Here is a 15,263-nt window from a genome sequence, read left to right on the forward strand (position 1 = left end):
ATCCATGGTCAATCCCGAACGAGGACTTTCTTACTCTGCTGTGACGTGAGGAAGCTTTCAACAGGAGCCTGCACGTACAGAAACTAATTCGCCGTTTTAGAAAACACACAAGCTAAAACCTGGCAAATTCTCAAAGAAAGTCAAGCGCTCACCATTCTACTGAAGCCAGGACGAAGGGTGGAGTATCCCATTGCTGCCAACCAGCTGATATAATCTCGACCGGGTGAGGTGGGTCGTCACCGCAGGAATCAGGAGACGACGATGAAGGCGGGCATAGTGATGATGAAAAAATAGAAAAGATTGTATTCACTTCATTGGTACATGGTTTTGACTCTATCCGAGTCTCGAGCGGTTCTGATTAACACGGGGGCCAGGACGGCCTTAAATCCCCTCGTGGTGGCCGGCGTTTCCTTCGGGGAAGTCCTCTCTCCGGTGGTCAAGTTGACGACCTCCTCGCCCTCGGGTCTTCCTTCTTGGTAGCTCGCCGTTTTCGTCTGCTCCGTAGAGGTGAGAGCTCTCTCGGGGCTAAAGGGGATTATCTCGTCACGGGAAAAGCGCTGGGGCTTGCTTCCCACATTGGAGAGATACAGATTCCAGGCATAACCTGCCGATGACTCCTTCGGGGAACTTGTGGAAGTGTGAGACCTCTGTCGGGCGGTCAAGTTGGCGACCTCCTCTCCCTCGGGTCTTCCTTCTTGGTAGCTCGCTGTTTTCGTCTGCTCCGTAGAGGTCAGACGCTCTCCCAGGGATGAAAGAGGATTATCTCGTCACGGGAAAGGCGCTCGAGCTTGATTCCCACATTTGACAGGTGCAGTTCCAAGCCGATCATAACACTACCCATTAGACCCACTCCCAGTGACCCAAGTTGGTGGGAAACCGGTTAGAGATAGATAGATCCATAGATAGTCCCCGCAAAGTGTGTGAGGTATCCCAATTATGCCAATCCCATAGAAGAAAAGACATGTAGAGTCACTCAGTAATTCTTCATGGCCAATCTTCATGGCCAAATTTATTGGACCCACTGATTATGTGGACCTTCCCACGCTGCATCGACATCAACTGATAGAACCAATGTATATGGCAACCGAATCCTCGACAGCCATTACGTGAATACTTGATTGATAAACTTCATAAACATTTACGTATGTCTGCGGCGCAGATCATTGTTGCTGCAACTATGTTTAGCTATTGGCTGTCAATAGCGTCCCTACAAAACAGTCTGCGAGTCTTCAATAAACAGACAACATATTGAATAATAAACAAATTTTTTGTATTTTTCACCAAATGTTTGTATGGTTTGGCTTCCACTATCGTGTTCTTTAATTTTTAAGGTTAGAAAGCCTGGAACTGCTTTTAAAGGATGGCAATTAGTGACCTTTCTCTCGTAATGCATGAAAAATGATTGCAGTGATGATAAATGATAAGTTCGTCATCTCTTGGCTATGAATGAAACAACGGTTTTGGGCAATGTTATTTATTATACATACTATAAATTTTGTCCTCCTACCATATTTAACTCTGTTGCTTAAGTGAGTTGTGTAATACCGGTGTCACACAACCACTTTTGATCGCGATCAAGCCCGATCCAGATCAAAATTCTTGACTGTAAGTGGCTCCCTCGCACAGCTTGCGCAAAGGAGCCAATCACGACCGTGAAATTAGATCCAGATCAGGCTTAGTCGCGATCAAAAGTGCGCCGCGTGATGCCCTTATAAGATTGCATGGACAAGCAAAATTTTGGTGGTACCAGGCCTATAGTCGTTGTAAATGCTAGTACATACAAATGTCGGCGCTGACATTTTTAGCAGTGTTTAATCTATCCTTCACTGTCAGTGGTATATATTTATTCTTTTAATTAGTATTCAGTGAACCTCGGCCCTTGACCGTTTGCATGCCAAAAACGAGTCTCGCTTGTCCAGGGATTTCTTTTTGTCTAATGGCGGCCATCGCTTTATCAATTTGGTGTGAATACTGCACGTGGTTGGCGAAAACTCTGTACAAGTGTGGCTCCCCGTGGTTTTAAATATGGCGGCACGTAGTCAGGCAGCTGCAGAGGTGGCGGCCACCTTTCGCGGTGCTAGAATTGTGGTGTTTTTGGACGTTTGTTCAATTAGACCTGGAAACCTCTAGTGAGTAGTGCTCGGAGCTGCTACTTAGTATTAACAACTACAGGCCAAAGTTTCAGCCTCTAGCTGCCTCTCTCACACAGGTGCGGCTCAACGAAAATGCTTTGCCACCGATGCCGCTGCAATTTACTTTCCTCGCTGCGCCAGGAATGATGCGTCGCATAGAGGATGGCAAAACATTTGACTTGAAATGTCAGGCTTCATGTAGACTATTTCTGCCATGCCTGTCTGCAACTCAACAAATATGAGTAACAGACAACAGAAAATAACAAATTAACTGTAAAAATTGTAATAACAAAAACAAAAGTAACTGGAAAATTTTGATGGTTCTCTGGAAAACTTGAACCAGAAGAGCTTGATGCCAGGGTCTGCAGCATGTGCTACTTCCGCAATTTGTATTAACCATTGCCTCGTCTGCTTGTGTTCTGGGGGTGCCCTGTCAACCTTCCTGTATGCTTTGTTTTTGTACAGGTTTGGACATCACGATTGCCCTCATGGAGAAAGGTGAGGTTGCCGAAATTGTGGTGCCTGCCAGGCTGGGCTACGGAGACCAGGGAAGGTGAGACCATAGTGCTGAAACACGTAACTCACATTTATGTGCGACTGCAGTTTTCTGGGCTTTCAGCACGCTGACATTCTCAAGAAGCTGTCTCGTCATGCGGTGCACATACTGTAAAATCCTGGTCAATCAATCGAGTCTGATGATGATGACTTCAGTTGGAAGTCAGTGCTCGGCTCGTCTTCACCTGCATCCACACTTTCTCGCGCTGCGCAGCTACATCATGATATCTGTGGTGTCCTTCCTTTCCCGTGAGACTAGTTTCACAGCAGGAATCCATATAAGTTGTAAAGACCGTCATTGTAAATAAAACTGGGCATTGTCATTGGCTACCACGAAGCAGTGATGGGGAATTTCATGATGTGTGAAGCGTTGTCCACAATTCGTACCTATTCTCAAGTGGCAGTACCGGGTGGCATTAGCCTGTTGCACGAAGTTTTACAGCAACGGAATGGTGAGTCCTTCGATCTCCCAGCACCTTGTGACTGATGCTCTGTTTGCTGTTCAAAAAAGGAAGAAAAAAAATAGAAAAATTAGCACAGCTTGCACTAAGTTGTGCGAGGCTGGAGAAACAGCGGAGCTGGTGATCACCTAGCTACTTTCAGTTTTGCTTTCCCGGGCTCAGAACTCAGGATGCTCGACCCTTTCGTCGCTGTTTAGTAGCAGCGGCTTCGGCGCGATACTCCAGATTAGCACGCAATCGCCGCATTCATTATCGGCTGGCGGCACGATGAGCTTCCAGCTAAGCAGCTTCTTGGGTAGTCTTGTACTTCTTCGGCCGTCCCATGTTACATTTACTCAGTGTGAAGTCTACGAGCGTTGTGCGTGTCACCGTCGCGGCGACATGATCTTTATAATCAGTGTGATGTCATGGCCAAGCTTCACAAAGTGTTGTCATGACTAAGCAAATCAAGAATAGCGGCGCGAAGCAATGACATGGCTGGGCGAAGCTAGGTAAGTGATTGCTAGGCGACTGCATTGATGGAGCGGGTCTGCTGTAACGCAGTGTTAGCATTGCAACACGGTGGAACATGGTGTGGACATTGCAACGTGGTGGAACATGGTGTCGGTGTTGCAAGCTGCGCTATGCAACGCACAGTGACGTCATTGCTGGCACGGCGGCGGAGGAGCGTTGCCGGAGCTAGGAGAAGCGAGGCGCAGCTGTGGCAGGTGGTTGTTAGGCAACACGCAGTGAAGTTTTCGCTAGACGAGTTTTTGCAAACGGGGCTACGTGGGGAAACGAAAAGCTTAAACAACTCTGCTGTTTTGATGCTCCTGATCAAAGTCTAGTAAGTGGTGACCGAAAGCACAATTACGCACTTGCTTTTACACAGCAGCAGGCAACCTTGAAGATTCGCAAGGCAGTCTTTAGAGGACCTGTACCCATTACATAGGACACTACAATATCTTGGGCTTTTGGCCCTTGAGCTAACAAACCACTCTTGGCATACAACTCTTCACACTTGATTAAGAATGGGAACCGAGGTGCCCGATTTTTTTAGCCACAATCATATGAAGCCAACAGACAACACACACTCTCCACGGAGGTTGTGGGTTCGCGTCCCACTGGACACAAGTTGCCTTTCCGTCCACTTTCATTTCACTTTAGCTTATCATTTCTACACTTAAACAACCAATAATTTCCCCTGTACTTTCTTGGCCTAATTATCTGTTGGTTTCATAAGGTTGTGACTTCACACAAGTTGGTCAAGCGTGGTATTGTCAACGTCTGTTTCATTGCTGCTGTTTGGGAGTGTTGTCACTATTAGGGGTCTTGTATACAAGAACAAGCAGTTCGTATATAGGCGGCAGGCTACCCTACACCTGTACCCGTCGCATTCGCAAGTCCTTATAACATGTTGAAAAAAGGTTAGGAACTCGGACGTTGTTTGCACGAATGATTCCAGGAATTGGCAGAAGCTAGCGATCATTCCATATCTACACAATGTTTCAATTGTGCTGAAGAAAGTGACCAATCAGATCATTGTAAAGGTTTGTTTTGTTTTGTTTGTTTGTTTGTTTGTTTTTGCCGACTGATCCCGACCATGAAAAGACCAAAAGATACCAGTAGAAGCATCTGAGCTCATTCATTTCCTTGCAACTAGAGTGGTATACAATGTATCACTCTCATGAAGCTGAAACTACATCAGATGGACAGGCTGCTGTATAAATGACTGGCTGTGAACCTTTGAAAGATGCCTTGAAGGGATGAAGATCACAGAACGATGGGTAGGGTAACTTAAGTGGCACTGTTGCTCATAGCACAGGCACACTTCCTTTTGTGAATTCAATTCAGTATTTGTCGCACCGGCATTTGAAGCATGATGAAAAGAGGAATGATTATATATGTACAAATTAAATTTCATTTGTGTGTCTGTTGTTGATCGGACAGAAGCACTATCTGAGAAAAATGGATGATAAGAGCAGAACTGTTCATTGGACGAACTCGTGCCACGGAACCAAAGCAGTGCTTTGGTGACAACAGTGTTGGTGAGCACTGTCGGCGATCATCAGATCGAATCGCACTGCCCGGCTTCTGCTACTTATACCTGGTGTTTCTGTGAAGACTTTAAGGAATTTTTAAGTATCACCTGCGGCAGATAGCACAATTCTAGTCCTTGAGCTGGTCTACTCGAGGAGATTGCAAGAGAAATTGAAATGCATAATCGACTAATTAACAAAAATTCACTAATTATTTTTTTAACTACTTGCCTTACAGCCATATTGCTATTTACAAACAATAGCCGGTGGGACTGCAAGGCATGTCCACTTGTAAAGAATTCCGTGGATGAAACCATTTTCGAGATATGCGCCATCAAACTTGTGGTAAAAATGCACTGTAGTTCCACTTCCATCTTTAATAAAACGTCTTTTTATGCATTGAAGCACAAAAGTAACTGGACCACCAATGTATTTCTTCACAAAGTTCAGGAATCGGTAACTCGAAACTGGTGCCATCCGGAGAATTCATTCTAAGTGGATCCACCTTGCACAATTTATGTGCTGTGAGGTAATTAGTTAAAATCATCGCAGAAACACCTAGTATATGCATCCATCATTGCGCATTCTGGAGCAGTTGGTGGTGTCTTGCATTAGTTCGAGATTGTATTGCAGTGTTTGCGACATACATACAATATGAATAATACTGTTGTCACAGCGGTGACAACAGTATTACCAGGATCAAATGCGGTGACAACCAGGATCAAATGTTTCTATTTTTATCGGCTCCTTTTCTCGAACATGTGCAAAGGTTATCCAGGCCTGCCTTGCTGTTGAAGTGGTGACAACACTCACTAATGCTCCGGTATTGCAAGAACATCTTGCGCGAGAATGATGATGCAGTAATAGCGACACTTTCGTGAAAGGGATCATAGTCCAAAAGGAAAACAACACACATGTGTGAATATTTCAGATTTACCAATGCCTCTTGAGTTACTCTTGTGTGCTCAGTTGAAGCTTTCATACCTGGCCTTCATGTGGATTTGTGGATTTTCTGCCGTATGACACATTGCCAGCCTTTGTCAAGTGAGGATTGGTTGTATAGGCACTCCACTCATCTTGCTCACCATTTTTCAGGGAACCAGATGTGCCACCCAAGGCAAGGCTGCACTTCCATGTGGAACTGCTGGACACCTATCCTGCCAAGGACGAGACTGACCTGCCTTTCCAGGACCGCCTCTCCATTGGGTGCGTGTGTATGTTGCAGGGCACCCAGGGTTTGCTGACAGTATGCCCATTATGTCACATTAGGGGCTCGATAGGCAACCTCTTCTATGCTCATGCCATGCCTGATGTATTGTCCAGTTCACTGGTCGAAGATGATTCATCCTCTTAACTCTTTGAAGTATGGCTGTTGCCAGATATATCTAACCACCATGTTATGCCAGGTGTTTCATCAACAACTGTCAATATTTCAAGAGATGGGAGGTGGACAATCTTTACAATAATCACCAGTATGATCATGAAGTAAGCCTGCACGCAGAGCTTATACCCTTTTGCTAGAAGCTGTTCACCTAGTGCCAGGTTTGAAAAAAATTCAAAACTCGAAATCTGTGCTAAACGTATCGATTTTCCATCATCAAGAGAGTTCCTGTTCTGTGTATTCTTTTTTGTTCTGCAGTTTCTGTCGGGCCTCATTCCAGCGAAGGTGTGTCATTGCTAATCTTACAAGTTTTCACTGATGTTATCCTTTCTTGGTTGCAGTGACGCGAAGCGCGAGAGGGGCAACTTCTGGTACAGCCGCGGTGACTACTCGAATGCAGCCCACTGCTACAGGAGGTGAGAGAATCTGCTATTTCTGATACGTGCGATGATGATGCAAGCAGTTGATATTGTTTTCTGCTGTACTGAAAAAAGGGGAAGGTTGTACAGTTACTGTGAAATTCCCGATCTTCGCTGACCTCTGGAAAGTGAGTGACTAGCTTCCACACCATATTGCAGGGGGGGGGGCAAGTGGACATGTTCAAAGAGCCACAACTGGAGCTCACTGTGTTGGGCAAGAGCTGTAGCAAAAATTTGAGATGCAAATACGATAGCTCTTCTTAATTGCTGTGGGTCGCATGCCATTCTCCGTGCAGTACTGGGTTTGATGTGCTACCTTTCTTGAACAACTATGCAACCATCGCAATCCGGACAGTTGTCCACACCTAGACTAACTACTTTGCCAGTTCATTCTACAACGCATGCAAGACTCCAACACACCGAAAACATGTGATGCGGCTCTGTTGACACTAGCTTAGCATGCAAAATAAATCCTTTTTACAGCAAAGCCATCTATGGCTAGGGTTATATGCATTTTTCGTGTCCGTCAACAGATCTGCGTGGGAAAAAAACTCGGCTCTGAATTTGGTGCAAAATCGCTTCATTCTATGCAGAAGCTTGGATGTCTCATCACTTGGATATGCAATTTCAGTAGGTTAGTTATCAATAGGCACCATTTTCAACATCGGTAGACTCTCAGGTTAATAATAAGTTTCTCAAGGATTTTCTGCTGTACGACCCGCGTCGGCCATGTGTGCGCTCGCACCGCCCTCTTTTTGCCGTCGTTTCAAGCACTTGCGTTCCTAGTTTTCTTCCGCCCTCCCGGCGTGGCGGTCCTTTCGCGTGCGACTAGTTTCCTCCGGCTACCCAAGGTGGCGATAGTATTCCACGTGAATGTATGCTGCCGATCGAGACCGCTGATCAAAATAAAAGTGTGTGTGCATGTTTTTCTTCGGGATGACCACCATCGCGGCTCAAGATAAATAACATTTGCTCATACCTTTGATCTAAATTCTGTGTCACCTGCATGTCGTGTGCTAAACTGCTTCGCTGGTAATTCACCTTCACTGCAGTGGAGTGGCACGTTATCTTTGAATGAGCTTTAACAATAGAAGCAGTCATTGCCAGCCTATGCAACAACTTGTTCACAGTTTGTACACCCCTATAAGTCAGCTACTTGTTTCTTTCTAGTTATTGTTAATGACGCAGATTTCCGTGCATTCGGAGTCGTCTGCCACACCTGAAAACAAATGGAAAGATCCAAATGTTTTGAAATATTTGATTTCAGAATCGAGCATTTTTGTGGTCTTCTAGTTTCTCTAAACACATCTAGTTCTGATCGAACTGGTTAGTGTTATTCCTCTTACCTCTTTAATCTGATTTTTTTTTTCACCTCTTCTTTACATTGCAGGGCACTGGATTTTCTTGATGACATGGGTCTGGTAAGGCTAAATTTAGCTCATTTACGATGCTTCGGGTATCAACTGGTGTCCACAAACATTTGCACTCGTGCCATTAATTGTATTACCAGAATTTGTTAACAAACATTTGTTAAAAGTAAACACAGACCACCTTTATCAAACAAATGGATGCAAAAGAGGAAAATTTTAATTGGAACATTGTAGACTACACTTGTCTAATAACAAAGCTGCTGTTTCTGCCAAGATTTATGTAGGGTGAATGAGGTGAATAGCTTAAACTCGGAAGATTGGTGACAGCACTAATTTCAGGTTAGCATGCCACATTCTTGTAGCAGCCTAATCATTCTGTGAACTTTTTCGTTCTTTCTTCATTCTCTTTCAAAAAAAAAAAAAATTGCGTGTCTCTTTTGGCTCTGGTGATTCATGTGTAACATCCACACATACTGGAGTGCTGCCTACTATGTATAAAAAGGAGCATAGAAACTCGAAATACCAGAAATTGGTGCTCTGACACCGCCACTTCTGTCCTTGTGCATCTCATGCTTGCCAATTACTGTCTTATTGGACGAACCCCCTGCCGTTCTATGAGCCTACGTCCCATTCCGAGTGTTTCATAAGTGTTTTTAAAAGAGAGGAGCAATCCATCTCCTCTCTCCTCGGAGAGTGCACCATAAAGTAACACTACGTGGAGCCAAGGCCTTCCTTGGGGCAACTTTTCAGTGGGGTCAAGCAACTTTTATCTGAGCGCTTCAGCACTTGGGCTTGTGGACATTGCCACATTTCTACATGGTGTACCTGTGCTACAAAAATCCTTTGCAATGTGGCGATGTTACACTCTAAAAAAGTTTGCACCTTTTGGGGCATATCTTGTCCCTAAACAATGATCATCATCTACCTTGCATGTCTTTCCTTAACGCTGCGCACCCAGTACTTTCAGGTCACAAACGGCTTGTGCGTTATCAGTATGACAAAGCATTCTTGACAGGAAAGTAGCAAGCACAGAGTTTTCAAGAATGGAAATGCAAGTCAGACAGACGGCAACCATTGTTTGCGGACAACATACACCTCTAGGGGTGTAAACTTTCTTTAGAGTGTATTCTTTACAGGGACCGCATGGGAGTGGTTCAGCACCGAAAATCACTGCATAAGCAGAGAGCTTTTAGTAGGCAAAGCAGTTCTGCGAGAATTTGCAAGGTGTAGGAAGTGGCAAGAAAGTGAAAAATTGTCATCCGCCCGAGTGTAGTGCACAAAAGCTACAAACGAAACCCTGTACGGGTTTCTCAGACAAAAAGCTTTGCACTTCATTCAAATCTAATACATTCTGGTCCGGGTATTCAACCCGGGAATTCAACCTGGGACCAACTCCTTACCAGAGCGGTCGATCTACCATCTCAGCTAACTCGGCTATCCACGAGGCTAGCAAATTGCAGAGTGAGGCCAAATTAGTCGCTCGAAGCATAGAGACCCTGAATGCAGTTCAGTCCTAGGACCTGGCCAAATCTTTCTTGAACTGCCAAGCTTTCTGCAAAACCCGTATTGCTTTTCTTTGTAGCTTGTGCTAAGGGGGATGGCAAGCTTTTCCTTTATTTAGATGGTACCTCTATGCAGCAAGAGTAACGGACCGCAAGCCCCAGTTCCCACTTCTATTCTTGCTTTTATTAGGAAAGCTATCATCGCTGTTTCTACTTAAGGGTGCTCAAGCACAGGACTATGACAGAGAAAACGCAGAACGGCAACTGTGCTGCCAAGTGGTGCGCAATTGTAGTTAGAAATCTGGTTGGGGATCTGAGCAAGACAAAAGTTCAGTGGAAGATGGAGGCTTGAAATAGTCCGTAGTGGTCGAACAAGGAGTGTCACTGGAGCCAATGTGAAACCGGGGAAGAAGACGTATTCTTGTTGAAATGTTGGCTCCAGCAATGTTCCTTGTTCTACCAATGCTATAATCACTGCAAGTTGGGGGTCTCGTCTGTTACTTTTGCACTTGGGTTTATGCGTACATATTAGTGCTACAATTTTAGCAAGATGCTGAGACAGAAGCGTGTGCAGCACTACTGGTTCTTCTACTGCCTGGCACTGCTTGGCGGTGACAAGTATGGCATTAGGAAGTTAGCATTGCTGTGAAAGCGTTTCAAGCAAGGAGGGTAGAGCCACAGAATGCCATAAAAGGCCTACGTTGTTTGTTTGATCACTTGCACAGCATCACGAGGTGTCTGCACCAGCACTGCTGTTTGTGGTTTTGTCCCGGCATTCCACTAAAGCGGTGGCACTGTAACATGCACCATCAGCAAAAATTGAAACACGAACAGGAAATAACTGATGAGAATGCTTGTTACGCTTAATTACATGGAAGTGTCATGCGTAATCACTGTAGCCGGTTTCTAAGCATGATGTCGTCCCAAGCGTAAGTGTTGGAGTCTGTAAATTAAGCCACTGTTAGAAGTGCAGATGAACCTGGAAACAGAACAACGCATTGAAGTAGTTTTGGAAGTGTTCAAATTTGAATTTGTGCTCGTAGCATGTACTGGCTAAAACTCTCCGATAAACACAACACTAATAAGATACACGTTTAGATGAGTGCATTTGCCGATGATAGTGTTACATTGGGCCCTTCTTTCCTGATAATCTTGCATTCCACTCTTGCACACCCGCTTACATTAACCCTGCCATGAGAAATTTTTGAAAATTAATAAAATGTGCAGATTTATTTTTAGCTGCATTTACTTTGCCATTCATCTCTAAAATATATGATACCAGGAATGCCTATAGCAATTCTTTTTATTGCTCTTTTTTAAAACAATAACAAGAAAGATTGCGAAATATTTATTTGTGTCAAAATTGCAACGTAGTGCAACCTTTGTCATGATAACTCGTAATCGGCAGTTAAAGGTTTAATAAGGATGAAGTTATCAACTTGCTTCGTGCGTGTATGTGAGTGTGTGACACATGTACGCATGCTAGGCTGGTTAGCCAGAGAAATACTGCAGCATCGTAACGCCGTGATTCAATGAGTGAAGTCAAAATTGTATTTCACAGAACCTTTCAGAGTCGCCCGCTGACCTACAGTTGCTGCTGGACACCCGGTTAAAAGTCTACAACAACCTGACAGCAACGCAGATGAAGGTGCGTGACTGCATTCCGACACCTTCTATTACGGGTGTCACACGACGCACTTTTGATCACAATCAAGCCAATCCGGATTGAATTTCTCTGTCATGATTGGCTCCCTCACACAGCTTGCGTGATCCGGATCGAAATTCTCAATTGCGAGCCAATCGCAGTTGAGAATTTCGATCCGGATCGGGCTTGATAGTGATCAAAAGTGGTTGTGTGACACCGGTATTATTCTAGTGCCTCCATCACTAATTTGCCATCTGTCTTTTGTTTCTTTGTATGTTTGTTTTGACTGGAATGCGCAAGTTTCCAACAAAAATTGCTAGAGGGAACTCTGTCACTGTAATCATACTGCTACTATAAAAAAAAATCATGGGTGGTACATGGATTTGTCTAATCTTTGTGCTTTGCTTGTGGGTTCAGACATTGTTATCGCATTATTTATTTCGCTTTATCTTGCTAAATTTCCAAGCAATCATATATTTTCTGATCGTATGATGGCAACAAGTTTCTGCGCACATGCGTAATCATTGCATATTGTTGCTTTTACAGCAATATTTTGTTGAAATATGATCAGTTTACAGTGTCACAAAGCTGCCTGAAGACAGAAGAATGAAATTTAGGGAAATCTACTTATCTTTCCTTTCCCAATCTTAGTTCCATTGAAAGTGATGTTTTTTTCGATATCACGAAGCAATTTCGTGACACTGTTTCGATTTAACCAAGTTTTTTAAGGATGTATGTGGAGCCTGTATGATTGGTAAACTTAGCAAGCAAGTATGAAATTGTCGGCTGAGGCACAGGTTATTTTCATGCACGCTTACGCATTAAAAGTTTGAGCAGCAAAACGGACATAGGACCGTGTGCATCCGCGCTGTAACACGTTTCGCAGAAAAACACTGCTGCACCGTCTGACACGTTGGTAAAGAACTGGTGGAGGCTACAGGGTGCGCGGCAGCTTGGAAAAAGTGAGCTTCAGCTCGGAGTAACATGACAGCTGATGATTCCTTCAGTGCAAGGGGCCTGGGGAGGGGAGGAGATGCATGCCAATCTGCCCTCCCCCCATAGCACGCACATCTCCTCTGTGGCTCCCCATGGGTGTCCATGCGGTTCGGCGCATATCGACATTGCGACATCGAGTGTTCATAATCATCGAGGGAAGTCTGTTCACATTTGTGTGTGCGCACGACACCGTGCATGTTAATTTAATTAGCAAGTGAGTATTTACTGCAATTTATACGGCCGATAAAGCTACGAACCTTACTTCGTGTGTTCTCTTTGCTACCACCATCAATTCTTTGCCCTTAGGACGAAACTGCTTTTTCTTTTCTCAAGGAAGACTAATATCTGTATATTTTTGCACTGTTGTTTTTAATTTGGGGGCACCATCTGATGATGGCTGTGGGCACTAAGCGTGCCACGTGACTCAGTTCAAGCAAATTTTGTATGCCCTGAGCGACACTGGTGTATTGCTTTCAGTGCGATCTGCCCCACACACACCGGCGCTCGTAATCGCACTGTTATGGCCTGACCTTCTTGTGATTTGTAAGTGCTTACTGGCAAGAGAGAATCCACCAGGAATGTTCAGGGAATTTGTGAAATTATTTTTGCTGCTGAAACCTTAAAACCTGGAATTAATTAAATTTGCTATTTAAACAGTTTTCCGCTGCAAGTATGGCTTTGTTATATTGAGGTGTGACTGTATTCTTTTCTGTTCCAATGTAAGTGAAAACAACACTTATTGGAATCTCGAGGGGGAGAGACTGATGCAAGTGTGAGCTGTTCTGAATGATTCTGGTGCAAGAGAGCTGTGGTTGCAGCACAAGAGGCACCAGTTCTTGACCAAACTCGGAGCAGGTGGCTTATGCGCAATAATTTCCTGTCCTTCAATAAGAATGTCTCGGCTTTTAGGCAGCTTATATAGGAACTTACTTTTTCGATTTCGGTGAACCGATTTATTGTTTGGCCAGTCTCGCCATCTTCTCATTCCTTTAAAACAATCTGCAACGTTGTAGTATTGCAACTCTCTCCATCAATCAAAACAACAACGTATGTGCATCTGGTGATATGCTGTTTCTTTGTTTCGTCGTGCTGCGGATAACCAATAGCCGTTTTCTCATTTATGAGCTCCTCAGTTGACTGGCTGTTCAGTTGCAAACGACATTACATGCATGTGTCAAATAATGTCAGTAAGCCTTCTTTTTTTTCTTCTTTTTTACTTCTTTTAGCTAAATGGATTCCTCACATGCCTAATTTTTTTTTTTTCACTTTGTTTAGAAGTGAAAAAATATTCAATATTGAATTATATATCGGGGGTCGTTTTTCCTAAATATTTGTATTTATTTTATTTGTAAATTTTACTATTTGAACATCCCTGGTTGGCAAGCTTTTTATAGAACAAAGAAAGTAAGAGAAAAGCGTGAACTGGGCCATCAGAATTTATTGCTTTTCTGCGTTGCATCATTCTTCCATGGTACTGAAAGGTTGGTGCACAAAACATACACCTTTCCGTACCACGAATCCTTATAAACTTGCTCAACTCTTACAACTTGCACGTTTGCTATGTTTCTCTTGTGGCCAGATGGAGGCGTATGAGGCAGCACTGAAGTCAGTGGACTTTGTTCTCAAGGTTCAGCCCAGCAATGTCAAGGCTCTGTATCGGAAGGGAAAGGTCAGTGTTGCTTTGTTTATTGTGGTTGGTGGTGTTCAGAACGGCCTTCTGACACTTCTTCAACAAACTTTTGACATTAATTAAGCTTGTCTAACCAGTTTTTCTACATTTTGCAGTTAGGTTTGAGTGTCTACAGCACTGAAACATTGTATTCGTTACATACAGGATGATCCTAAAATTCAGTTTAAGAATTTACTGAAGTGACCTGCTACTAGTACTTGGCACAGTTTCTTGCTTAGAGAAGTTATGCCTTATGCCTGACTATGATTGGATCATTCAATACAGGAACCAGGTGTTGCAAAAATGCTACAATCTTTGTACGACACAACCCATCCTTGCTTCCTTTGCAGATACTGGCGGGTCAAGGCAGTGTCTCTGAGGCTGTGTCAACTTTCAAGAAAGCCTTGAAGCTGGAGCCAGACAACAAGGTTTGTATCTTTTCATTTTATTTAACAGCAGCTGTTACGCTAACATACGATGAAAACTCATTAACGTTGAGTTCCTAGGGATTCAAAAATGGCCTCTAAATTATACTAGAAATGGAACCAATGCGAGGGGCCTGATTTTTGTTGGTCACAACCATATGAGGTTCACAGGTAATGAAGCCGAGGAAAGCATAGGGAAAACTATTTCTAGTTTTTTATTTGTCTCGAAATGATAAGCTAAAGGAAATGTGAAAGTGGACGAAAAAACAACTTTCAGCCGGTGGGAGCCAAACCCACAGCCCCCGCATTACACTACCAGCTGTGCTGCGGCTGCGGCTGTTCCCATCTCCACGTTCTTCGATATTTATGTATGTGTACAAGATATATGCAGCTTTAGAACAGTAAGATGAAGACAACATAGAGGTATTGAATGAAACCGTAACTAGGCTGATTTCAAAAGCAGCAATTGAAGTGGGAGGTAAGGCACCAAGGCAACCAGTGGGTAAGCTCTACCAAGTAACAAAGGACCTAATAAAGAAACGACAAAAAATGAAAGTGTCAAACCCGAGAGATCAGACAGAATTCGCTGAACTGTCAAAACGGATCAACAAGAAGAAAGTAAGGGATATTCGAAAATATAACATGGGAAAATTGAGGAAGCAGTAAAATATGGACGCAGCATGAAATCAG

General features: G+C 43.8%; 1 protein-coding gene across 3 annotated transcripts in view; it reads left to right on the top strand.

The window, feature by feature from the left end:
- Positions 1 to 15,263, top strand: part of LOC119446006 (peptidyl-prolyl cis-trans isomerase FKBP8) — a 38,544-nt gene that overhangs the window by 8,599 nt on the left and 14,682 nt on the right. For all 3 annotated transcript variants that reach the window (XR_007466094.1, XM_049663810.1, XM_037710312.2), the window contains 7 exons: positions 2,598 to 2,685; positions 6,262 to 6,372; positions 6,889 to 6,963; positions 8,357 to 8,387; positions 11,400 to 11,486; positions 14,059 to 14,148; positions 14,499 to 14,576. Coding sequence is in view for 2 of the 3 variants with exons in the window: in XM_049663810.1 (XP_049519767.1) it covers positions 2,598 to 2,685; positions 6,262 to 6,372; positions 6,889 to 6,963; positions 8,357 to 8,387; positions 11,400 to 11,486; positions 14,059 to 14,148; positions 14,499 to 14,576 (560 nt within the window). In the remaining variant the exon portion in view is untranslated. The remainder of the gene's footprint in view (positions 1 to 2,597; positions 2,686 to 6,261; positions 6,373 to 6,888; positions 6,964 to 8,356; positions 8,388 to 11,399; positions 11,487 to 14,058; positions 14,149 to 14,498; positions 14,577 to 15,263) is intronic.

This window comes from Dermacentor silvarum, chromosome 3 (assembly GCF_013339745.2).
Source record: "Dermacentor silvarum isolate Dsil-2018 chromosome 3, BIME_Dsil_1.4, whole genome shotgun sequence".
Classification (NCBI taxonomy): domain Eukaryota; kingdom Metazoa; phylum Arthropoda; class Arachnida; order Ixodida; family Ixodidae; genus Dermacentor; species Dermacentor silvarum.